Source organism: Aspergillus bombycis, assembly GCF_001792695.1.
Source record: "Aspergillus bombycis strain NRRL26010 chromosome Unknown contig00005, whole genome shotgun sequence".
Classification (NCBI taxonomy): domain Eukaryota; kingdom Fungi; phylum Ascomycota; class Eurotiomycetes; order Eurotiales; family Aspergillaceae; genus Aspergillus; species Aspergillus bombycis.
The window spans coordinates 137475-162955 of record NW_019170007.1 but is presented as its reverse complement, the minus strand read 5'-3'; the positions used below and the strand labels follow the sequence as shown (position 1 = coordinate 162955).

The following is a 25481-nucleotide window of genomic DNA, read 5'->3' as shown; positions in this document are numbered from 1 at the left end:
TAAGGACTGTAGCAGACATTACAGGGTTTACTAGTGCGTCTGGTAAGGTGCGTGTCCCCTGCTACAGTCAAACAATATGAGTACTTCCACAACAAAGACCATGTTTCTACCCAAAAGCAAATCCAAAGCCTTATTAGAACGGTACAGAACTGTAAACTGTTTGCCTGAGAATAATTTTCGGCCTTTGGTGGGTCATCCCCGTAGCTATATCTATAGTATGTGTTCTCAGAAGGCGCAAGAGTGCCCCCTTGGAGGCTGCCAAAAAAAAAAGGGAAAAAGAAAAAGAAAAGTGAAGTGAGGGCTTCATGCATATTGTATATTAAAGGAACCCTCATATTCCCTCTGCTTATCAGGTTATACCTGCTTTTCAGACACAATCACAATGTCCACATCACTGCCAGGAAATCGGGATTTACCCGCTTCGCAGTATGACCTCTCGAAGTACCTGGGACGTGTTCGTCAATGCGCAGACCTATCAGATCCTAGGTAATTCAAAATTCATACTCCAGTGTGGCATTGGTTAATCGACAGTCTGATACCAAAAGAACGTTGTTCACATCGAGCGCCGGACTGCAAAATGCCCAAGACCTTCTCAGGAAGTACAGGTCGGGCCAAATCCAGAACATGAGCCCAGAATTGTGGCAGGCTAAGAAGATAGTCGATTCAACCTTGCATCCCGATACAGGAGAGCCAGTGCTTCTACCCTTCCGCATGTCGTGCTATGTCTTCTCCAATCTGATAGTTACCGCGGGGATGCTTATTCCAGGGATGAGGGTGAGTCCGGACCATGCGACGCCTCGTGATGGTAACGTATAAAACGCTCCAGCTAATGCAATGTCCCATTACAGTGGAAAGGCACCTTGGCCTGGCAAATTGCCAACCAGTCTTTGAATGTGGCCATTAACAGTGCGAACGCGAACAAATCCACCCCTCTTTCCACGGCGGGAATGATCAAATCGTACCTCATGGCGGTATCTGCTTCTTGCTCGGTCGCACTCGGGCTGAATTCCATCGTTCCGAGATTAAAGTCGGTTTCGCCGAATACAAAACTGATTCTAGGACGCCTCGTCCCATTCGCAGCTGTTGCCAGTGCTGGTGCGCTGAACGTGTTCCTCATGCGCGGTGAGGAAATTAGACAAGGAATCGATGTCTACTCATTCACATCAGCAGGAAGTGAAGAGGCGGATACGGGAAAGAAGGTGCCAGCAACAAGCCTGGGAAAGAGCCAGAAGGCTGCAACTATCGCGGTAGGGGAGACGGCCATTAGTCGCGTTGTCACTTCGACGCCGGTTATGGTCATCCCGCCTCTCCTTCTTCTGCGCTTCCAGAAGGCGGAGTTGCTGAAGAAGCGTCCATACCTTACGATGCCTATCAATATAGGTCAGTTAGCCCTTTACGAGTATGACTGTCGTCCATGTACTAAGTTCTTTTGTAGGGTTGGTGTTCTTGACGTCTGCCTTCGCCCTCCCGTTCGCCTTGGGCGTGTTCCCACAGAGGTTGGTAATGAGCTCCGATCGTTTGGAAGAAAAGTTTCATGGAAGAGGAGGTGAAAACGGACAAGTGGTATTCAATCGTGGCATCTGAGGTGCCTTCATAGGTGTGGAGGCGTCAGGGCGCTATATACCCTGGAATGCATAGTTTGAAGCCGATCTGAAACGTGCTTGCATAGTCTATTACTTGCCCTATAACCTGGTATATTCTGTGATGACTAGTTCATGAGAGTATGTACATAATTAGTTGATAGATAGCTGAACCTTGACATACGATTAACATTCATATCGGATATACTAGCAGGCAAGCGATTTTAGGTTAATTCAAGACCGCAGAGTATATACCGTCGTGCTAAGAGGCCGTAGATCCTACCGGATAATCGGATGTCGCACCGACTGTCCACGTATGCATGGATGACTTCTGCTTGAGAGCCGGTCAGGTGGCATTCCGCGATTCCTATTCTATGAATCTCTGCTATATTGTTTTAATGTATCTTCATATATCCCTACGTGTCTTAGGCCAAGATGTCCCAACCACCATTTGATGCTTTGGTTAATGGATACAACCTAAAAGAAAAGAGCAATCTCCCTCAACCGCAGACGCTATTTTATCCATGTGTCTACACTGCGCAATATCCAAAAGAGTCTCCGGCCGTTGAAAATCTAATCGACGAAAAGCTAAAGACCTTCGACGTAGACTTTATTGAACTGGGCGGCAAGCTCCGTCATGAAAGAAAGAGGAAGGTGGTAGAATGGTACACTGAATACCTGAGTGACGATGAGAGGAGATTGGGACTGCTGCTACGTCTTGCAATCGCCTCGAAGCTCCGTAACATACGGCGCTTACCGAAGAGGAAAGTCGATAGCTCTTTGGCGCGTCGAGATTTTGAAGGGCCTTCTTCGGGTCTTCCCGTATCGCACGGTCGGTGTGTCATCCATTGGTGTAATACTTACACTAACAGTTGATATGATATATAGTAGACGCTGAAAAGCTCGTTATGTCCAAAGGCCTCAACTATGGCTCTCGTGTGGACCATGCCTCAAGAGTCAGTACGAGAACCAATATGATACATATGTGCAGGGCACAAAGCTCTCCACCTTAGAGAAGGAATGTAAAAGATGTGACTATGGGCTCAGGTATCTGTTTGGAGACAGTAGTAGCGTGTTCACTGCTCAATGGCTCGCTTCCATGCGGTTTCCATATGTTTATGAATAGTAATAGCTCTGCTTCCTTTTCTACTGCCGAGTCCATGCCCATCCAAAAGCACGAGGATGGGTGAAGAATACTAAGGTGACACGGGTGTTACTACGCCGAGATTGCGAGAGATGCTAGAACTAGTAGTACTAGTGAGATCTGTAATGTGTGCATCTGGAGTTCGCCGGTCAGGGCTGTCGGTTCAATTCAGCCAATCACCGTTCGAGTTGCCCGAGCTCTCCGTCATGTCTTTAGTATGCCATCACTCCACCCAATATTACTCCTGATCGGCCACTCAACTAGATGGAGCATTTTCCTCTTTATATTTCTTCTGAGAACTTCTGTTTACTCAGAAAGCGGCTTCATAGGTCGGCCGTCTTCAAGATGGGGCTGCAATACCGAGTTTACTTGTCGGTCCCACAGAAGAAGCAACTTCTCCACGGAAAGATATATATAAAGATAGACACAAAACCATCAATTGCTCCAATGTATCATCCAAACACTTTGCTATCTCAGGTATCTGCTACTCTTTGCAGTTCTCCCTGACATGGATATGTCAAGCAAAGAAGATCGGAGCGTGGTTCCTTCGAGGACGTCTGAAAGTCCCGAGCTAGCAAATAATGAAAGCTATCCCGAAGGAGGGCCTAGGGCATGGCTGGTGGTTTTCGGGGCGTGGTGTGCTATGGTCCCATCTATGGGCTTGTTGAATAGCCTGGGAATCCTACATGCCTGGACGAGCACTCATCAGCTCCAGGGATACTCCGAATCAAGCATTGGCTGGATATATGGCGCTTATGGATTCTTCCTTTACTTTGCCGGAGCACAAGCTGGTGGGTGAAGTTGTGTCTGTCATATGAACAGTTACTGAGACATGTACAACAGGGCCAATATTTGATGCGTATGGACCAGCATATGTCATTATTCCTGGGTCAATTGGGATCGTGGCTGCACTGATATGCTTTAGCTTTAGTGAAGGTATGCATGGCTGTATCAACTCCTTACTTACACTCCTCTTGTGCGGATCTCACCATTCACCACAATTCCTAACGCAATGCAGAGTATTACCAGATTTTCCTATCCTTTAGCGTCCTCGGAGGACTCTCAGCCTGCACACTGTTCACACCGGCAGTTTCATGCGTGGGACACTGGTTCAATGTGCGCCGGGGCTATGCAACAGGCATCGCCTGCACAGCCGGCGGACTGGGCGGCGTGATATTCCCCCTGATAATACTATTCGCAGCGCCCAAAATCGGCTTCGCATGGGCCATCCGCATCATCACACTGCTCTGCGCCGTGCTCTGCACACTAGCCTGTCTGCTCATGCAAACGCGACTCCCGCGCAACAAGAAAGCAGGAGCCTCCATCGATTTCAAAGCCCTTAAAGACATCAAATACGCCACCACAACCGCCGCCATCTTCCTCGTCGAGTTCGCCGTCTTCATCCCAATCACCTACATCGCCTCATACGCAGTCCACGTCGGAGTAAACGACACCATGTCCTACGCGCAAATCATCTTCCTCAACCTCGGCGCCATACCTGGCCGCTTCCTCCCCGGCCTCGTCGCCGACCGACTAGGCCGCTTCAACGTCATGGTCCTCACATCGCTCATATGCGCAGTATTAACCCTGGCCCTCTGGCTGACGGCAGGAGACAATCTAGCCGCAATTATCTGCTATGCAGTGCTTTTTGGCTTCTGGAGCGGAGCAGCCATCAGTCTCACGCCTGTCTGTATCTCACAGGTCTGCGCGACCGAAGACTACGGGAAGAGAAACGGAACGACGTTCACGATCGTTAGCGTGGGCACGCTCACTGGGATTCCGATTGCGGGAGCCATACAACAACACAACGGAGGGGAGTTCTGGGGACTTATCGTGTTTGGGGGCGTGCTTTATATGGCGGCTACTGTTGCTTTTGCTCTTGCGAGGGGAGTTTGTGCCGGGTGGTCTTTGAAGACTAGATTTTAGAGGGATATAGAATAGAACCCTGCACTACTATAATAGGGGAAGTATTCTCTCGTGTGTATCACAGAATGTGTTGAGTGCTACTGTATTACGCTGTATAAACCCCGGTGTGGCATACCTACTCAGGGCCAGCATTTGAAAACCACAGTTGGATACTGAATGAAGACGTTATAAACCCTCCACCAGTGCTACCCAAAAGTGATTTCCATATAAAAACCACCTTAATCACAACAATCCCTACGTAAGCCCCGAAAAGAACCATAAGAGCAAAAGGGACACCCCAAACCAAACACCAAACCCAGACACAAAGAAAAATCAAGTAATGGATCAAGACTACCTAGCTAGGATAAACCTAGGTCTGAAACATCCACCAAAAATAATGGAACCTATTTCCGCCACAAACACAGAAACGGGTTCTTTCCGGCGCCAATTCCCCATTCTAGCTATTGAACTATTCTAATTATTCTCAATAGTTGCCTGGTTGTCCAGCCGGTTTGAACGTTTTTCGGCGAACGTCAGATCTATGCACCGCGTGGACCAATGAGGATTTTGTTTCGCCGAGCAGGTACGGCTTCTCCACTCTGCTGATGTACTGAACTGACCAGGATCCTTACTACAGCTACAGTATATCTGTTTGTATTTGTTTGTTTTAGTTAGTAATGACGTGGGAGAGGTGAATGAGCAGGCTTGACGGGATCTATGAGCTGTACGTACATACATTAGCATATATATCTATCGTGGTCGTTGTTGAGCAGGAGATGATGTTCTGTGGTTTTTTATACATTTTCTCAGGGCCGTCATCTTTTCTTCCGAGTCTAGTCACTAACCTTGCACGAACTACGCCCTACAAAGTCCACTACCACAATATATGTCATAATGAACGAGAAACTCAACACCAAGAATCTAAAGATGAAAATCCAATCATTCCTCCACATACCAAACCATACAGGTACCGCGAGAGTCTCTGACACTGAGTCCGAGATCACATTGACAGCCAGGTAAGCATTGTGTCCTCCACTCCGAGAAATGTCGGGGCGTACGGATTGACCTATTTTAGGGATCGAACGGATATCGCGAAAGGGTCTCATGGTGGATCCACAGCTGCTTTGTATAATGGTATGTTGTTGTGTTGTTGTGTGTTATGTGTTCGAGGAGAGCTGACTTTTGAGTCTGAGTCTAGGAGATCAGTGTTTTGGGACTTGTTGTCGGGGGAGTGGGTATCCGAAGTGAAGGATAAGGGGATGGGGATATTCTTTTTGGCGGGTTTGTTGGCTTTTCTTTTTGTTTTGTGTTTAATTTATGTGTGGAATTGAGAAGGCATTTTCTTTGGAATGGTTGGGACGTGGATTCTGCTCTTCTCTGACTTCAGAGGATGTATGTCGGTTATATAATAGATACAGGGAGAGAGAGAGTAAGAAGATACAAGGACTCAAATTCCTGGGCACGGTTCTACCCATCACTCCACAGCCACAAATCAGTCTGTAACCCCTCCCGTTCAGCATCCAGAACTAAATTATTCGCGTTCAACTGATCCGTAACCGAGAGCATCTGGTCCAACGACAACCCACACTCTCGCCAATCGAAGTGTATCTCATCGTCCTGGCCAATATCGGCAGCGTCAGGTACCGATAGAGCCGGGCTGATGCCCGCGGTTAGAATAGCCGCTGAATCATTCGCCTGCTCTGACGGTCGTTCCTCGCCCACCTGCTTTGAGCTACTCCCCGGTGTTAGGGGCTGCACGTGAGGCTGGAACAACGGCTGGACTAGTTCCTCTAACTGCACGATTTCGGATTTCCGGAGCTGTGCTACGCGGTTTCCCCGAGCGATCATGTCGTCTAGTAGACTGAACCCCATATCGCGGTAGCTGGGGTCTGGGATGATGTCCGGGAGGATGGCTGATATCAGGGATAGGATGAAGAAGGATGAAAAGAGGTTTTCGAGGTCGAATGGGAGGAAGGTTTCTGATTGGTGCTGTTAGTATTGTTATTTGGGGTCAGTGGTGGGAGACGGACCGAGAAGGTTTTGGTCACGCAGAGCAGTGAGTATTCTCAAGGATTTTAATGCGGAATCGGTAGATGCTTGCAGAAGGGTATGGACTGGTGATGATAATGTTCGGAATACGTCGCCTTGCTCGAAGCAGTTCAGTCGCTCCCAGAGGAGGGTTAAGACCAGTGGTCGGGTAGTGACGATGATGCACTGAACCTTGTTAGGAGAGCTGTCTGTATATTTCCAAGAAGTCACATACCTGATGACAGGATAGTGTCAGTCGCGTAGTGACGCCAGAGATCGACTCTACAGAATCTGAAAACCGATGCGCGAAGACATCCTCCAACTCGCGCGAAAGTTCCGTCATTTCCTGCAAGACTGACCGAACCTTCCGGAGGAAGATGCCACCTAGCTTTCCATCTGGGCTATATACAGCTGAGGTATGCCTAGTCAGACCACGGGTATAGGCAGAGAGAACTAACTCCTACTTACTGTCCAGCACACGGGTGATAACCTGTGTAATCCTGACATGCAGACTCAAGGCGGCTTCCTTTTGGTCACACGATTTCGGATCCGAGAGGGGCGTGGTTATCTCATCATCCTTGACTGCGTTGGGTGACCCGATCAACGATGAAAACTTCCGGTCCAGTATATACACTGTCCACCAGATGTTTTGACACCTATCCACGAGCTTTTGACCCAGTTGCTCAACTGGCGGGGCGCGGTGGTGACCTTCCACCAATGCCATGCGTATGGCGTGGCCGATCTACCCTGTTTAGCTATTTTGACACCCAGAAAAGGAACTTGGGAGAGAAAGAGCTTCAACCTACATAGCAATATGCGGTATCTCTCATGTCGATGGAGTGGAAATAAAGCCCGATGAGAGTAAGAACCTCGATGGCTAAAACAGGATCTTGCCATAAGCCTGTAATGTCGGGCAGGAAGGACATGGCCCGTAAGAAATATTTCGTCCAGCTTGCAGCATTGGAAACCTTTCGTACCGGCGCTAAGAGAGCCTCCCCGAATGCCAACACAATCAAGAACTGGACGTACCAGAGACGACTCTCTTGTACCTTCACTTCGGCGTTATCGTAGAACTCGTACAGATGGCGAAGAAACTCGTCTTCGTCAAACAACAAGTATAAATGACTAAAATGGAACTGAACCGTGTTCAGTATATACAGTGCATGCTCCAGGGAGGGTAGTCCACTGATGTCAGGAAGCTCCTCGGAGCTGGCTTGTCGCCACTGAAGTTGGTACGCATCACCATCCACAGCGAGGGGTAGCGGCGTTGAGTTGTGTGGATTCAGACGCGCTTGGATGGTATTAAGAATTCGACGACTGAAGGACCAGGTAGATGTAGGTCCCAGGAATACTAGACAGGTCAGTTTTCTGTGGCGGGTCTTGACAGCCAGTTACATACACCATGTTCTCTGCCTACGGCCAGTATGCTTGACGTAGCCAGGCGATACCAAGGCCAAGGGGTTAGAGGCGAATCGTTCATCATATCGATTGCCCCCGGGTTGTTCTGGAGGGAGCTCTTGGGGTGTCTCGGATGTTCGTACTGGGGTCAGTTAGCATATATCCGGCGGCAGGGCTGCACCCGTGTTACCATAAGTGCTTCCACCCACACTACTGCTCTCCAAAGTACGAGTCCGTTTGCTTGGTGGCGGGGTGCACTCGATCTCCTCCACCCTGCGCTTTAGAGATAGAAATAACCTGAAACAGGGTCAATCTAGTGCAAAGACAACGAGGGCCTTGAGATGTATGTACTCCTCTGAGACAACAATTTTCCGGTCATCTTCAAAGACACATTCCTGACGCCGCTGTCGACATTTATCGCAGGGATGTGTGCCGGAGCATTTGACTTTGCGAGATCGGCATCGCCTGCACCTGTGGAGAGTCAGGTTGGATGACGGATAAGCACCCCAGATTCAAGACTTACGCGTTGGAGGTCCGCTTTGGGCGCTCAGGGCGATCCATCTTGGACCCCAATGGCTATTGGATGCTAGCCTATGTGATTGTAGCAGAGAAACTTCATTGATATCGCTCTTGCAGTCGGTTAATTCATTGTTGATCGTATCCACGGGGTGAGTCAGCAACCCCGCAGTTTGATAACTAGCCAAAAACGAGGATTCGGCCACTGGAGCGGATGAATCGATAAGATTAGATAGCAATATATATGTGTTGTACTCTGTATACTTGCCAGATAAGCTTTTAATGCTATTCCTAGTAGTAAATGGATATACTGCTAACTAACGACAGTACTTCGCACGGGGTGATGCATTCTCAAATAAAGACTCCTACGACCAGACCAACACCAACCTGTTCTTCGCTGTAGCTATTCATATGACGGAACTTTTATATCTAAAATTATACTAAGATGTTGATGCATGTACATACAACTATGGAAAGAATCTTGACTGACCTAACAACTCCTTCCCAGGATAAATGCCCATATTTCGAAGCTCGATCGAGAGGATCAATATAGGACTAGTGTCGGGTTAAGGTAGACAAACGTCGCCGAGCTCGACCGGCATTGTGAGCCAATCAGGGCTGAAGGGTGTCCTTGCCGAAGGCTGTGCTTTTGTGTCTAAGCGCAGCCACACCGCTAAACTGCTTTCAGCAAGAGATACGCCGAGTCGGGTATGCACCAATCAGCCACCAGTTCATACAGATGTCAATTCTCAAAGGGGCTTAAAGCTAAATATACCACCGTTTACGCTCCCCCAGTTGAGGCCGTTTGGCTCTGGGGGATTCTCACTGACCCACAAGGGGATACTTGGTTATCTGGGGCGACCATTATATAAACCAGACGTGGCCCGGTCTCTCAGGTCGCATCAATTGTCACATTCTTTCGATTCGATTTCTCTCCGTGAAAGAACAATGGCGTCACTCCCTCATCCGTTTGACCCCATTACCCCCGGGGAGATCCAGTTGGCCACCAAGATCTTGCAGGCCGCTTTTCCCGGGGTCTCTCTGCGATACAAGAAAATTGATATCCAGGAGCCAATCAAGAAGGAAGTAGTGCCTTTCATCGAAGCAGAGAGACTGAGAAAGCCATTACCTCGCCGGCCGACCCGGTTGCTGCAGGTTCTCTTCCACCGATTGGACAATGGCGCATTCTACAAGGCATTGTTGGATGCAGGGAAACAGTCTGTCATCTCAGCTAAGGAGATGCCCAAAGATATTCAGGTATTTTCTACCACATCACGGTGGTTCTTAACTCTGAGTTAACGTGTCCAGGCCAATGTTGATGTAGATGAAATGATCGAGATGGAGCAGCTGTGCCTGAATCATCCCGCTGTCCAGGCCGAAGTGGCCAAGCTGCAATTACCAGAGGGGGTTACGGTTTGTAATGACCCCTGGATCTACGGAACCGATGATCCGAAGGAGACTCGCCGCCTGTTTCAATGCTACATGTATATCGTCGCCACCGACCACCCCCAGAACAACCAGTACTCTACGCCCTGCAAATTCTCCCCAGTATTTGACGGGATCACCAAGCAACTTGTACGCATGGACTATCTTCCCAGTGGCACCGACGTGCAAACCATGGAGACCCAGCCGTGGAAGCCCGTTGAGACCATCCAATATGCACATGACCTCCTTAAGGAGCCCTTGCGCACTGACCTTAAGCCGTACATTGTCCAGCAGCCGCATGGAGCATCCTTTGACGTTCAAGATAATGTGGTCTCTTGGCAGAAATGGCGGTTCCGCGTGGGTTTCAATAGCCGTGAGGGCCTGGTAATCTACAACCTGACCTACGATGGACGTAATGTGTTCTATCGTCTCTCCGTATCGGAAATGACCGTCCCCTACGGTGATCCTCGGGCACCCTACCACCGCAAGCAGGCGTTTGACGTAGGAGACGTTGGGTTCGGTATTACTGCGAACCAGCTATCCCTGGGATGTGATTGTCTCGGCCACATCAAGTACTTCGATGGCTACCGCTCCGACTCCAAGGGCAACCCGATCCATCTGCCCAACGTTATCTGTCTCCACGAGCAGGACAACGGGCTTCAGCATAAGCACACCAACTACCGTACAGGGGCCGCCACGGTAGTCCGCAACCGCCAGCTGGTTGTGCAGATGATCTGCACCGTGGCCAACTATGAATACATTTTCGCGTTCATCTTCGACCAAGCGGCCAACATCGAGCTCGAAGTACGTGCCACCGGCATTCTCTCCACCGTCCCATTCGACAACGAGGAGTTCGGCAAGACCGTTCCCTGGGGCACAAACGTGGGCCCCGGCGTGATGGCACCTTACCATCAGCACATGTTCTCGTTCCGGATGGATCCCGCCCTGGACGGGTTCCAAAACACACTTTACTACGAGGACAGCGTGCCCATGCCCGAAGACGAAAACAACCCATGGAACGTGGGATACACAACAGAGCAGACCGTCCTCCGGACGAGTGGGACTGCCAATACTAGCGTCGAACGCCACCGTGTATTCAAGATCCGCAACGACTCTCAAATCAACCCTATCACCTATAAACCCATCGCATATAAGCTGCAAACCGTACCCAGCCAGATGCTCCTCGCCAGCCCGAAGTCCTTTGGCGCCAAGCGTGCCGCCTTTGCCACCAAACCCATCTGGGTCACCAAGTACCAGGACGACGAGCTATTTGCCGCAGGTGAATTCACCAACCAAAGCAAGGAAAGCCAAGGTGTCGAGAAATGGGTGCAACGGAACGACCCGGTAGAGAACGAAGACATCGTCCTCTGGCACAGTAAGTCCTACTCCTCGCTCCCGTCGGCAGAGATGGAGAACTAACGTAGGTAGCATTCGGTCTGACCCACAACCCCCGCATCGAAGACTTCCCCGTCATGCCGATGGAGCGCATTAGTGTCATGCTGAAGCCTGACGGGTTCTTCACGAAAAACCCGGCGCTGGACGTACCGCAATCCTCGCAGTCATTTAATAAGTCGACGCTGCACCCGGAACCGGCAGCCTGCTGTGGGCCAGCGAAGGGCAAGCTGTAAACACGGGTATTTGATAGGACATAAAGCCATGAATTAATGACTGATGATCAATCGCCTTGACATGAATACTAAGTAATCTAGTGGAAACCAGAATAAATAGATCGCAACTACTACTCCATGCTACGATCAACATTGACGCAACTGTACTGTACTATGGTTAACTGAGACACTCTCGATAAGAATGCCCTAATTCGTAGTATTACATTGAATACTCTTGTCATTCGAAAGATTTAATAGGTCTGTAAGACTTTATTTACGAAACACTTACGTCTTTGTGAAGGAGCCGTATTTATTTTATCATTAGCGAGTACATAATAGATAACAATGCATTTCAGGGTCCCAGCACTATAAACCCTATTCCGTGGAAGTTGAACTAGCATCCCATGACGCTGACCACACGCTCACCAGATAATCGTTTAGGTCTCATTCCGGAATCAGTCAAGAGCCTGGAGACGTCTTAGACGGGTCCTTAAGCCACGCACTTATGTTTCTAGTTCGGAAATTATCGAGATTGACACTATACCAGATGGTGACGTCTTGATGATTGCTAGTTTGGGGGAGATTTTGGCCTGGTAGGCGGCGCGAGTCTAATGGTCCGTAGGCTGGGGTGTGAACCAGCACCGTACAAAGTACCTTTGGGTCAATGTTAGGAACTGGCTAGGTGTACTCCCGCTAAACTATCGATGGGCCTGTTCGGTCCAAGATCGCCCGGCCATTTTGCCGTACAGTTGCAGGTTTCCCTACAGTTAGTCTTTGGATACCCTGTGGCCTACTCCTAATGAGCCCCGCCAGTGCAGGTTTCTTTGTATTGTTCCTTTCCTTGTGTAGTATCAAGTTGTCCTAGAGCGGTAGGTGATATTCTGTTGAATTTCTTTGTTGTCCCCTCGATTTCGTGCCCCTCCCCCCTTTCCCCGACCTCTTGTTGGTGGTTCTTTGTAGTTAGAAAAGCATGTGTACTGATGTTAGGTTTGGCCTACCCAAAAAACTAAACCAGAGCCCTGTCATTATGGGGAAGGGTTGACTAGAAAGAAGGTTAAGGTTGACGCGTTATTTAACCTTAATATTAACCAAGGTACCGCACTAAATCTATTTTCATAGGTAGTTGTAGTGTGTACTAATAACAAAATAGCATGAATATAAAGCTCTAAACCTACCTGCCAATTACTGTATGACAGGAGTCCTATATAACTGAGACTCTATGTCTCAGTAACCCTTGCAGACTATTCACATCCACCGATATCGGTGACCTTCATCCCCATGACTTTTCCTCACACGTCAAACGTCCAAACCCTCCGGCCCACCCTTGACCAGCCGAGGCAAAACAAGAGAGTGAGCAGTCCCGTCCGCAAACATCTTCAAGAAAGCTGCGACCAACTGGTCCATTCCCTCAGCAGAGGCTGCAGCGATCCAGTCTGCTGTACTCTGTGCGGTAACAGTCTCACCAACCTCCTCTTCCACGTAGGCACGAGCCTGCTGGACGGGGACGACAGTTTCCCCGCAGTGGTGGACATAGATCGGCTCCTTGGTGTCGACAACAGCCCCAGCCAGTACAGTTTCGAGGACTGTCCGAGCCACGGACTCCACATGCACAAAATCAAAGTATCCGCCCCAGCCCGGCAGCTCGGGCACGCTCTTCAAGAGGCGGGAGTAGCGCAGAACGGTGTGCACAATGTCCATAGATGGAGTGTCAGCCCCCGTCACGCTCGTCGGTCGGTGAATCCACACAGGTATTCCAGTCTGAGCAGCGACGCGTTCGAGGAACCGCTCGCTGGCCCACTTGGATGCCACATACCCGTCACTACCATCGGTGGGGGGCTGATAAGCCGCGACAGAAATTTCAGGATACGAGTCCTTCCCGCTTAGATGGGCAACTCCAGACGTGGAGATGAAATGGAAGGGCGTCCGATACTTAGCTGCGAGGCGGACAAGCTCCTTGGTGGATTCCACGTTTGGCCGGCGAAGCGAGTGATAAGTCTTCATGAAGGAGACATCAGCTCCGTTGTGGATGATGATATCAGCTGATGCAAAGAGTCTGTTTGCCTCGCTCTCGGAGAGCCCCAGGAAAGGCAGGTTGAGGTTGCCTGCGTGGAAGGAGATCTTCTTTGACTGCTCGCGGGCTGCGGCGGGGTTTCGCACAGCCAGACATTCGATCTTTCCAATCTCCGGGCTATCAGACAGCTGCTGGCACAAGGCACGACCGAGGAACCCGGTGGCACCAGTCAGAAGAACAGTCTTTGACCTAGTAGAGGCCGTTGATGTGCGCGACACTTGCTTTAGGGATGCGATTTCGGGGGAAACAGCTGTCTCAGCCTCCCAATCAATTTCAGAGAAAGTGCCAGTACCGGCTGCATCAATACGTGCAGCAAGGCCTTCGAGTGTGTTGTTCTGGAAGAGCTCAGGCAGGGAAAGTTCAATGGAAAGACGATCGCGGATCTCAGCTTGCATCTTGAGCAGGAGTAGCGAATTACCACCGACTGAGAAGAAGTCAGATGCTTTCTCAATCTTCAGAGATTCACCGACATCTGCTAGAAGCGTCTGCCAAATGTCGCTCAACTGGAGTTCGGTTCCGGTCAATATCTCGGTGGACTCGGCGCCAGGGATGTCACCCAAAGGAATAGTGCTTAGCGCGCGCCGATCAAGCTTTCCCGAAGCCGTGATTGGAAGCTTAGCCAGATTCTCGATGATGGCCGGCTTCATGAACAAGGGGAGAGGGAGCGTAGAGCGCAACGATCGAAGGTATTCGGATGAGTTGTCTTTGGGTTCACGATCGTCTGCGAAAACAACAAACGCGGCCAGGAACTTCTCCGTTTCTCCTCTGAGGACGACTGCAGCATCGGACAGCATGCCACGGGCATTGTTAAGGATCGCATTTTCAATTTCTTCCAATTCGACGCGCACTCCTCGGAGTTTGACCTGCAAGTCTCCTTCAATTCTGCCTTGATAGATCAGAGATCCGTCTTCGAGCATGCGTGCTTTATCTCCTGTACGATAAAGGGTCTTCCAGCCATTGGCCACCTTCTCAGAACCCGAAATTGAGTCTGGTATGAACTTCTGCTTCGTAAGTTCTGGATTCTGCCAGTATCCCGGGCTAATACCAGGTCCACCGAGAACAAGTTCACCAGGAAAGCCGACTGGGACGGGCTTTGCCGCATCGTCGACGACATAAACGGCGTAGTTGTCGAGCGTGCGACCAATTGGAACTCTTTCATCATTGATAGCCTCGTAGTCGACCTCACACATGGTAGCAACGATGGATCCTTCAGTCGGGCCATAAGCATTCAAGACCGTTAGTGTGTTAAGTTGGAGATCACGGAACTTCTCCTTGAGGCTGACAGGGAATGCCTCGCCACTTGAGAGCGCAATGCGCCAGGACTTGCAAGATGTCAGTGTCTCTCTGCCATATCGCAGTAAAATCGAATACTCCGAAGGTACACAGAAGGTGAATGTCACTCCTTCGCGTTGGATCAACGCTGCCAATGCCTCTGGATCCCTTTGGCTGTCGGTCACGATGAGAGTACCTCCGTTGGAAAGACAGTAGAATATTTGAGCAAGTGACAAATCAAAGCTGACTGAACTCTGCTGCAAGACCGTCTCCTTTTGCAGACCCATTCGCTGAGATGCAGCAAGCACATGGGACATATAGTTGGCATGTGTTAGCTGGACACCTTTGGGTTTGCCAGTTGAGCCGCTTGTGAACATGATGAATGCGTTTGATGCGGCTTCGCTGAGGTCCGGAATGGTCTTTTCAGTGTGGCTTGGTAGAAATGTAAGGTCGACAATATTCCTACCCTGTGGACGGAGTTGTTTCGCCATACTGGCTGTTGCCTTGTCGTGGACCAGAGCCTGCAGGTGCGCCTCATCACAGATCAATGCCAAACGCTCGACAGGCATACTAGAATCGAGAGGCACGTAGACGGCACCGAGGCGTAGGATTGCCAGAAGCGCACACACCAAATCTGCCGATGGTTGGCAACAAACGCCAATATGCGACCCAGCCCGCACCGAAGGAAGGGTACTGAGTGAAGCGGCGATAGCGTTTACTCGGTCACCCATGGCACGGTAGGTCAGAACACTTCCGGAAGAGTCTTTCAGTGCTGGTTCATCAGGCTGAGTCTCGACCAGATCATTGATTCTCTTCGACAGCGTGTCCGGCCAAGTTGTTTTAATCGTTTTGCCAATCCCCAACGACGTGGCCTTGTAAGATTCACCTTCTGGGAACAGAACATAGTCACTGAGTCGCATACCAGGATCCAAAGTAGCTTGCTCGAGAATGTTGACGTAGGCCGTGATGAGCAATTTCCCGCCTTCGCGGTCAAACAAGTAGTCCAACAAACCTAATGACAAGAAGCCGCCAGTGCCATCGTCTTTCTCATCGACGGAGACTGTGATATCATAAGGATTCCGTGCGTCCTTGTAATCGTGCCATTCGAGGCTGATGTCACCAATAGTGCTTTGCTTCAGGGCCCCCATCCGATAATTGAATATTGTCTGGAACAGTGGGGGGAAGGTGGTTGATCTGGGAATGTCGAGCTCGTCGAGAATGAGATCGATCGGGATGTCTGAGTTACCAAGTGCGGCATAGACGGAAGTGCGAGTCTGTTGGACCATGTCCTCGAAGCTTGGGTCATTCTGAAGCTTGAAACGCAATGGCAGCATGTTCAAGAGGAACCCGATTGTCTGCATGAAATCCGGGTTGTTGCGGTTTGCATCCACAATACCGACGCACTGATCATCAACGCCAAGGAAATGATGAAGCATCACTTGGAAGGCAGTGAGATAGAAATGCAACGTCGTAACCTTTGCTTTCTTGCTGGCTACTCTCACCTTATTCGTCAATGCGGGCTCGAGAGGCTGCACAAGCTCGATGGTTTCGTATTTTGTCATCGCCTTGCGGGAACTGGTCTTTGCAAAGCTGAACAAGGGGAGGGCACTCGGTAGATCACGGAACTGTGACTTCCAGTACTGAAGTTGCTTTGCATATACACCGTTCTCAATAGCCTGTCGTTGCTTCTCTGCGAATAACGAGTATTGCAAAGGGCTTGGATGTTTCACCGTCGGCGAGGTATAGCATCGTTCGATGTCTTGGAGAGTGAGTTGCCAACTGACTCCGTCCATCATGATATGGTGATATCCAAAGACAATCGTGTGATAGTCAGGTGCATGGCTCAGGAGAACAACACGGAAGGTATCACCACGCTCAAGGTCATAGACGTGGCTGTGCATTTTCTTGAATTCTCGTTCAACATCACTCTGATCATTCGAAGAGTTCAGTATACGGAGCCTGAAGGTGCTCTTTCTCAAAATGACCTGCTTGGCGTCACCGGTGAAGCTGTCTGTGTGGAACGAGGTGCGGAAGGATTCGTGCCTTTGGGTCACTAGTCGCAGTGCCGTCTCGAGTCTGTCAACATCCAATAGCCCCTTGAGGCGATAGGAGGTTGTGCAGTTGTATGTAGTCTTGTCTTCTAGGTAGATGGAAGGGAACCAGATTCGAGATTGCCCGTAAGACATTGGGTTGATGCGCAACCACGGAGGCAAGACTGGCTTACTCAATGTGGTAGACTCATTGTCGGATGTATCAGGGGTTGCTTGTGCTTGAGTGTCTCCGACTGTCGAACTCTCGTCAGATGAGGCACTCGATTCCACGCGTGCCTTGTCCTCAGCAAGAGCAACGTTCTCCGGTGGACTCTGTCCAACCGCCAAGTCACTTTCCTGCTTTTCGGGAACGGGCTCATCGGCCCCAGCGGCATTGTCTGCAAGGATGTCGACTGCTAGCTCGTCACATACTGTAGTCACCGAGGTCAGTACCAAGATGTCGTGTTCAGGCAAGAGTGCTTACAGTCCACAACGCTCGCACCCCCCAACAGCTTCAGGACGGGCACATCCTGTCCAACTTCTCTCAGGAACCAGGATCGAATTTCAACCGCCACAAGCGAGTCCGCCCCCATTTCCAACAACGAGATGGACTTATTGACATTGTCGGGCGGCAACTGTAGAATTACAGCTAGTTCAGCAGCAAACATTTCTTGCAGGATTAGTGAAGCATCTTGAACATTACCAGCTTCGCGGAGTCTGGTCTTAGGAGACGCATCTGATCCAACGCTCTGGGCCCTTTGTGGCTCAGATTCGAAGTTGTGATGAGAGAAGCGCGGGTTGGCGATCCAGCTTGGCCGTTTACTGCTATCGGATAGATCGACTTTAGCCAGACCGGTCATGATTTGAGAACGTTCGCCTGTGACCGGGTGGCCACCGAAGATGGCTTCGCTGAATATGTCACGGATATCGTGCTCGGAAATTGGCATTAAGTTCTGCTTGCCGAGGAAATGCTCATAGGTCGCCTTTCCCTCGCTGCGGCGAATGTAGCCGATTCCCATGATCATTCCGATGTCGACAACCGAGCCAGCTACGCCTCGCGCTTTGCGCTGAGCGGCGAGGCCAACCATATACTAGAGGAAAACTGTTTTCAGTAATTGTTCGTGGGCAGGGTTTGGGTTACATACTTGATTTGCTGCGGCGTAATTTGCTTGCCCAGGATTTCCTAGCGAATAACGTCATTCTGTGAATCCTTATGCCCTGAAAGGACGGGGACTTACCAACGACGGCTGCAGTGGAGGAGGTCATTATGAAGAAATCCAATGGACTATCCCAAAACTCCTGGTCAAGGTTGTTAGACCCATCAACCTTCGGCCGGAGCACCTTGCGGAAGGTCTCCTCGTCCATGTCTGCGAAGGGCTGGTCGTGCATAATCATGGCTCCGTTGACCACTCCAGCAACTGGAGGCAACGTGTTTCGCAGTTTCTGGACGAGCCGGGCAACATCAGGTTTTCTCGTGACATCGCAGGGCTCGATGTGCAGGTCAGCCCCCATCGAACGAAGTTCGGCCTCCCATCGTGTGCCTCTTTGAGGATTTCTGTGATTTGTCTGTCAGCTGCTTTCCCCTACGAATCACGCTTTCCCAAGAAACTGATGTTGAACTCACCTGCTGGAGACAACGATGTGGTGTGCGCCATTGTTTATCATCCACCTACAGAGGAATTGTCCCAATTCGCCCGTCAATCCAACAAGAAGGTAGGTCTTCGTGCTTGAAAACAATTTGGAGGCATCCAGTGGCTGAAGGGTGGTGGGTAGTCGTTCGTCACCAGTCCAGTCAATGATTGTCAACGGAGACCTATCAGACGCCGCGTGTAGTAGCTCGCTTGGTCGCACTCGTAAAAGGGCTTGATTCGCGTCAGCGGTGGCCTGGACAAAGAAATCTTGCCATAATTCCACTGGTTGTTCCACGCTGTGTGAGGAGGCATGGTCGCTGAAAACGACATCGGATGTGAGTACCACACTGTCATGAGGCAGGACATCTATCAGCCTTCCAAGGTACTTCTGGCCAATAGAAATGTCGATCAGCATTTTGGCATCCCGAGGCAGACTTGATCGAAGCATTAACTTCGACGCGTGAGGGTGAAGGTACAGCCTAGGAATGTGCGCCGGCAGGGAGGTGTCATTGGGAATGTCGGTGGCCACAACGACGCGCTTTCCGTTTGTCTGTGCTCTGTCCCAAATGATGGAGGCAAGTTGGCTGTCCAGTCCATGCAAAACAGTTGACCCTGATGAGGAGGCCAAGTCTACCACCCGCCGAGCCACCAAGTATCTCAAGGCAGCCTCGATTGAAAGACTTGGAGTGAATCCCTCACGAAGGGGTTGCGTCCACGAGGTGGGAACAGTCACCAGAGAGGCATTCTGAGGAAGGAGGGCCAAGTACTCAGCATCAGTCGTCAGATCGCGCCCAAGTCCGACGAAGAGAGAAACGCCCTCCGAAACTCGAACTGCGACAAGTGAACTTTCACTCAAGTGCAGCGACTTGTCCGTGGTCGGAGTAGAGACGAAAGTGTCTCTCTTGAGACCCTGGACAGCAGTGTACCTGCCGGCTTCGCTGCCGTAGATTGTCTTGGAAAGTATTACCTGAATAGAAGACGAGTCAACGTCTCTCTGTAGGAGCCTTTTGATGGAGTTGAGACGATCATTGAGCTCTCTCACAGGCACAATCCGAGGGAGCCAGAAAAGACCCCGATGCAGGACGAGTTCCTGCTCAGCAGTCCAGAGGATAGATTTGTCGTTCCGAATCTTCTTCGTTTGGATGATCACCAAGCGAAGGATGGATTCTGCGAGATGCAGCTCGTGGTTCTCGGTGTGCTCAACGTCAAGACATTGAAGGTGCAACTGTGGGATCTCCGCCGCAATAGTACGGAGAAGACCGAGTGACGCGGCGTGGTAGGGGTTGCTTTGGCGATGTCCCTGCAAGATCCATAAAACACTGGGTACACGCTCGAATAGCAGCTTGAGGTTCGAATAAGACTTCTTATTGAAGTCCTTGATGAAAGGAAAGTCGAGGTCTTTCAGAGACAACACGGCGGTAACGTCCACCAAGGTCTTCTCTTTCAAGTCTTCAAGGGAATCCACAATCAGGATAGTTTGAAACCAAGACTCGAGAAGCATTTCTAGTTGGCTGATCAGTTGGGACGTCATTAAGGTCTTCCCGCCAAGGATCAAAAGCTTCCCGGGCAGGGATCCAACCACTTTTCGAGATTGGAGAGGCTTCCGTAAAGATTTCACAACATTGTCTGTAGCCTGGGACACAATGAGAGACATCTGAGGCTCTGGGTTGTCATTGAGGGTCGCATCAATACCAGAATATCCCGTTTGGCGAAGTAATCGGTCCCAGGTGACCAGTGACACCGTTCTCGCTTCAGACCGGTCCTCGTCTTCAAGTGACCACCAATGTGGAAGAATAGACATTACGAAGGGGTACTGAATTCCGGTTCCCGTTGGCTCAAAGAAGACAGAGAAGCCACCAGGTTTCAACAGTCCCCGAAGTCTCGAGAGGGATTCACGAATGGGAAGAGACAGAGGTGTTAGGCCGACCGCAATGATAAGGTCGAACGAGCCAACCTTGAGCCCTTGCGATTCAAGGTCATCGTTCAAATTCAGGTCCTTTGTCAGAACACCACTGGGTAGACCGCTGTGCACATCCGCAAAGTAGTCCGGCGAGGTGGTAGATGTGTTGGCAACAGTGTAGCTCGAGAAAGTATCTTCCAGTTCCTGAAGAATTGACTTTGTAACCCGTCCCGCGTACGCACCGATCTCCAAGATCGACATCCGAGGATACTTGTGAGCGATTTGTTTAGCGACTGAGCCAAGTTGGCCATAGCCCAGCTCTAATGTCGATCCTTTTCTGAGGGATTGGTCAAAGATCGCTGCAATATGGTCGTCCGCCAAAGTCGCATCACCGCTCACAATAGCCGGGAGTCTCTCTCCGATCGCCTTGCTCAATCTCAGATCATGACTGTCGGGATGTTGCCTGACAAGATCGGCGATGTTATCCTCGGTATCGCTTGCCCATGCCAAGTTCTCACCACCTGGTCCCTGAGAGGAGAGAGAGCTTGCGAATCGAAGGAGGTTTTTATATTCGGGCATAACACGCGGCACGGTGCCCTCCCTGCTTAGCTCTCTCAGGTAGAAATGAGCAACGCGTTTGCATGCGTCTGTGGGCGCCTGCTTCTCAGAGGTTTCAAGGCCGCAGCGACTAGCACTGAGACCACTCAAGATATCCAGGTTCCAACGATCCTCGAGGAATAGCTTGCGGTCGTCACTTTCCGAGCCAGGGGCAAAAGAACTGACCGACAATTCTTCAATCAGGACTTGCATCTGCCCAGACCTTTCATTGAATACGTAAAGGTCACCATTGATAGCAGGCATTTGGAAAGTGTTCGCGGTCACAATATTGGTCACGACGGCGTCGACGGTGACACTGGACTGAGCATCGATATTGGCTTGACACTCAGGGACAGCCAGAACAATCCGACCAAATTTCTGAGGAAGGAATGATGTTCGAAGCGACCCGTCATCCGGTGAAGCATATGCGGCAAATATTGCCTGGAAACAAACATCCAGCGTGATAGGGTGGATGAGGAATGACCCACTGTCCTCTCCTGGGGCGCCAATACGAATGGTAGAATTGTGAAGCCGGCGCTGCGCAGCTTGAATACCGCGGAAGGATCCGGAGTAGTTGAGACCAATGCTCGTCATTTGTTCGTAGAAGTCATCCACGTCCATGGGGTAGAGAATCGGACGAATGTTGCCCCTAGCTGGAAGACCAGTGTCCTGTGACCGGCCCAGAAAGACAGATAGCTTTCCTGTAAAGATCTTCTTGATTGGTCCCGAACCATCAGCAGGACCTGAGAAGCAGGCGTATTCTGCACGAATGATACCCTTGTCTGCCCCCTCCGTAGATTCAATATGGTGGAGATTGAAGAGTACCTCAGCTCCAGGCGGACCATCTGGGAGGGTGATAGCATTCTCAATCTCCAGATCAGTGATTTCGATGGTCTCAACTGGAAGGTCCTTACTGAGCGATTGCGCCGCGCTCACTGCCATCACACAGTAGGCAGCGGCTGGAACAATGATTTGGCCCTGGAAGCGGTGATCGCGAAGCCACGGCACCTCGTCTGCTCGAAGAATATTGCGCCAGCGAGGCGCATGTTCGACATCACCAGGGAGTCTGGTACCCAGAAGTTCATGGAATGGGGGTCGGCCTCGATATTGCTTAGACAGGCGCCCCTCCCTCCAATGAACCTGGTTGTGCTCCCACTGATAGGACGGTAGATTCCTTGGGATGGGAGCAGGCTGCGGGACATCTTCACCCATGGCTGTTGCGAAGCCCTTGAAGTCAATAGCACCTGCAGGAAGATGTGTCCACAAGAATCCCAAGAGACTGCCAAAAGAAACAACATCGTCCTTACCCCGGTGCAGTGCCCCTTGGTAAGGTCGTGGGTTGCCAGACACTTCCTTGATGGTTTGCGTTGCAGGTCCTTTGAGCGTAGCATGGGGTCCAACCTCGATGCAAATATCAAAAGGACCACGCCTGTCATAAGCGGCCTGCACAGACTCAGAGAAGAGGACTGGGTTGGCCATGTTGTCTCGCCAGTATGTGCCTGAAAGCTCCTCTTTTCTGGGCCGTCCATTGTCGCTGTAGACGCTGGAGAGCCACGCACAACCGGGTTTGGCTGACTGTGCATGGATTGGGACAGCAGTCAATGCTTCGAGATAGGGTTCTGAGCAAGGCTGCATATGCGGACTGTGGTACGCGGTGTCCACCTTCAGTGCTCGAGCAAACTTGCCATCAGCATCAAGAGCACTCTTAGCTGCCAGGATGACGTCAAGGTCTCCAGACAGTGTGACACTGGATGGCGAGTTACTCGCAGCTACTACGATGTGGCCTTTGAAGCCAGGGCGATTACAGAAGTTCCGTGCTTCTTCAAGGCTAAGACCGGCAGCCAGCATTCCACCCTTTTGACCATCCGATCCTGCTGCAAGGTTGGCAAAGTAACCGCGATAATAGGCGATTCTAATAGCTTCGCGGGCTGTTATGCACCCGCTAGTGTAAGCTGCCGCAATCTCACCAGAGGAGTGGCCTACCACAGTATGAAAAGAGACACCAGCGGCATGCAAGAGGTTCACCGTCGCAACCTGCACCGCAGTGCACAACGGCTGGGATAAAGCAGCTTCTTCCAGACGAGAGGTTTTCGGAGGCGCCATGAGCTCTTTTTTCAAAGACCACGAAGGCGGATGTGGCAGTTCAGATAGATGTTGCTCTAAGTCCTCAATTGTCTCTCGAAAGAGCAGCGAATGAAGGATCAGAGCCCGGCCCATGGTGGCCCATTGCGCACCTTGGCCGGTGAAAACGCCCAGGATACGAGGTCCAGCCTCAAGATCCAGGATTTTCAGTCGTGTACCAGAGTCACGTCCACGTTCAATGGCAGCGTCCATCTGCGCGATAACATCCTTCTGAGAACCGGGCGAAAAGGCAACCCTGACAGGGAAAATGCTGCGACGTTCAAGCAATGTCCAGGAAAGACTCTTCAGATCAACCGAGTCGTTTGTCTTCAAGTACTCTGAATATGCTTGGATCATACTGAGGAGGGATTGTTCGGTATGGGCAGACAGGACGATTGGGAGCGAAAGTGGACGCTCGGTGATCGCCGCGCTCACGTTCGACTCTCTCTCTGGCAACTTGTCATGAATAGCTGGGCTATGAATAGCCGGGTCATAATGCTCAAGAATGACATGGCTGTTGGTGCCGCCAAAGCCAAAGGAGTTGATGCTTGCTCGTCGGGGAGTGCCTTCTACGGTCGTAGGCCATTTACGCGGCGCTGTTGGAATCTCCAAGTGCGTGTACCAAGGTTTGACACCCGGGTTAAGCGACTCGAAATGCTGATTGGGAGGAACAATGCCATTTTGCATGGCAAGCATAGCCTTCAGCACTCCAGCCACTCCAGCGGCTCCCTCTGTGTGGCCAATCACGGTCTTGATAGACCCAACAAGTAGCTTGCCTGGGTCAGTGCTTTGCTCATTGAAAAATGCTCGGCTGATGGCAGATGCTTCCAGGGGGTCACCTGCAGGGGTACCCGTGCCGTGAGCCTCGAAGTACTGGCATCTCTGCTCCGGCTGGAGGGGGTCCAACCCAGCCTTTGCGTAGGTAGCACGAATCAAGTCCAGCTGAGCCTCATTACTCGGCATGGTAATACCTCGTGTACGGCCATCCGAATTCACACCGGTTTCCCGGATGATACCCTCGATATGATCTCCATCGGCCAACGCACTGGACAGGGTCTTGAGAAACACGGCCGCAATGCCTTCACCACGAGCATATCCATCGGCTTTGGCATCCCACATCTGGGACCATCCAGAGGGAGAAAGCATGTGCAAATTGGACTCTGCCTGATAGTTCTCTGGGCTAAGAAGCAGATTGGCGCCAGCTGCACATGCCGTTTTACTCTCGCCGGATCGGAGGCTTTGAACAGCCTGATGAATTGCCACCAAGCTGGACGAACATGCCGTGTCGATGGTCATGGAAGGTCCTTTCCAATCAAAGAAGTAGGACACACGATTCGAGATGATCGCCCGAGATGCCCCGGTGGCAATATATTGTGGGAGGTAGTCAGGGTCACGGACTTGAATGTCGTGGAAGTCATTGCACATCAGTCCCACATAAACCGATGTCTGGCTCCCTTCCATTCCTTTCAGAGTCAGACCGGCAGATTCCATGGCCTCAAATACAGTTTCCAGGAGAAGCCTCTGCTGGGGGTCGATTGCCTCCGCTTCTTTCGGGGTGGTGTTGAAAAAGGTTGCATCAAACAGTCGGTGGTCTTCCTCCAGGAAATACGAGTTTGTGACATTGGTCGTCGTATGGTGCTCCGGGTTAGGATGATAGAAGCCATCCCCATTGAAACGAGTTGTGGGAGGCTTTCTAGAAAGATCGCGAGGATGGTGCAATAGATCCCATAGCTTTGATGGGGAGTTGGCACCGCCGGGAAATCGACAGGCAGTGCCAATGATGGCGATAGGTTCATTACCAACAGCCATTTTGGTCTATAATTTGTCTACACCTCTAAAACAACCGACGAAGATGTTTTGAAAATGGATGTGTTGATCATATTCTGTCTGCCCTCATGCCTTGTACATCGTCAAATAGGTCCATCTCATGAAGTGACCGGGTCAAACTGATATCGGCCCCCACGACACATCGCCGAAGCAGAGACTACCAACGAGATAGCCTTAGCTGTTCGATTCCAGAACAGTCCCGGTGGAAAAAAGGTTATTCTCCATGTGCCGTAGAAGCAACACGAGGGACGCCGATCGCCTCCCAGGAGTGAATCCTGAGACCGCCGATTACGGCGTATTCCTAAGACATGTTTCCCCTCTTGGCTCTCAGTGAGTCTGAGAAAGCCCGAAATACGTGATCACCAAAATGAGGAAGATGGCCGACTTGGAGTATCTGCTCGGTTGTCAGCACGGCATGTTGGCGGAGGG

The 25481-nt window shown here is 50.8% G+C and overlaps 5 protein-coding genes across 5 annotated transcripts; 3 read left to right on the top strand and 2 right to left on the bottom strand.

The window, feature by feature from the left end:
* Positions 1-355: 355 nt before the first annotated feature.
* On the top strand, positions 356-1584 carry ABOM_001283 (sideroflexin family transporter; the record flags this gene model as incomplete). The annotated part of the gene is made up of 4 exons (XM_022528413.1): positions 356-486; positions 546-774; positions 849-1380; positions 1436-1584. Coding segments are annotated over 4 exons (1041 nt in total), but the record flags the coding sequence as incomplete, so codon positions are not given.
* Positions 1585-2015: 431 nt separating this feature from the next.
* On the top strand, positions 2016-4650 carry ABOM_001282 (MCT family MFS transporter; the record flags this gene model as incomplete). Its single annotated transcript, XM_022528412.1, has 5 exons — positions 2016-2418; positions 2469-2536; positions 3149-3515; positions 3568-3660; positions 3743-4650. 5 exons carry the CDS (start codon positions 2016-2018, stop codon positions 4648-4650), a joined length of 1839 nt encoding a protein of 612 aa, XP_022393736.1.
* Positions 4651-6096: 1446 nt separating this feature from the next.
* ABOM_001281 (putative C6 transcription factor) lies at positions 6097-8616 on the bottom strand (the record flags this gene model as incomplete). The annotated part of the gene is made up of 9 exons (XM_022528411.1): positions 6097-6608; positions 6660-6843; positions 6893-7068; positions 7126-7399; positions 7464-8008; positions 8057-8197; positions 8246-8352; positions 8407-8526; positions 8579-8616. The coding sequence occupies 9 exons, from the start codon at positions 8614-8616 to the stop codon at positions 6097-6099; spliced, it is 2097 nt and encodes a 698-aa protein (XP_022393738.1).
* Positions 8617-9519: 903 nt separating this feature from the next.
* Positions 9520-11624, top strand: ABOM_001280 (copper amine oxidase; the record flags this gene model as incomplete). The annotated part of the gene is made up of 3 exons (XM_022528410.1): positions 9520-9828; positions 9880-11371; positions 11425-11624. 3 exons carry the CDS (start codon positions 9520-9522, stop codon positions 11622-11624), a joined length of 2001 nt encoding a protein of 666 aa, XP_022393774.1.
* Positions 11625-12899: 1275 nt separating this feature from the next.
* On the bottom strand, positions 12900-25034 carry nrps14 (PKS-NRPS hybrid synthetase psoA; the record flags this gene model as incomplete). Its single annotated transcript, XM_022528409.1, has 5 exons — positions 12900-17407; positions 17461-18067; positions 18122-18159; positions 18215-18531; positions 18601-25034. The coding sequence occupies 5 exons, from the start codon at positions 25032-25034 to the stop codon at positions 12900-12902; spliced, it is 11904 nt and encodes a 3967-aa protein (XP_022393749.1).
* Between the last annotated feature and the right edge of the window lie 447 nt (positions 25035-25481).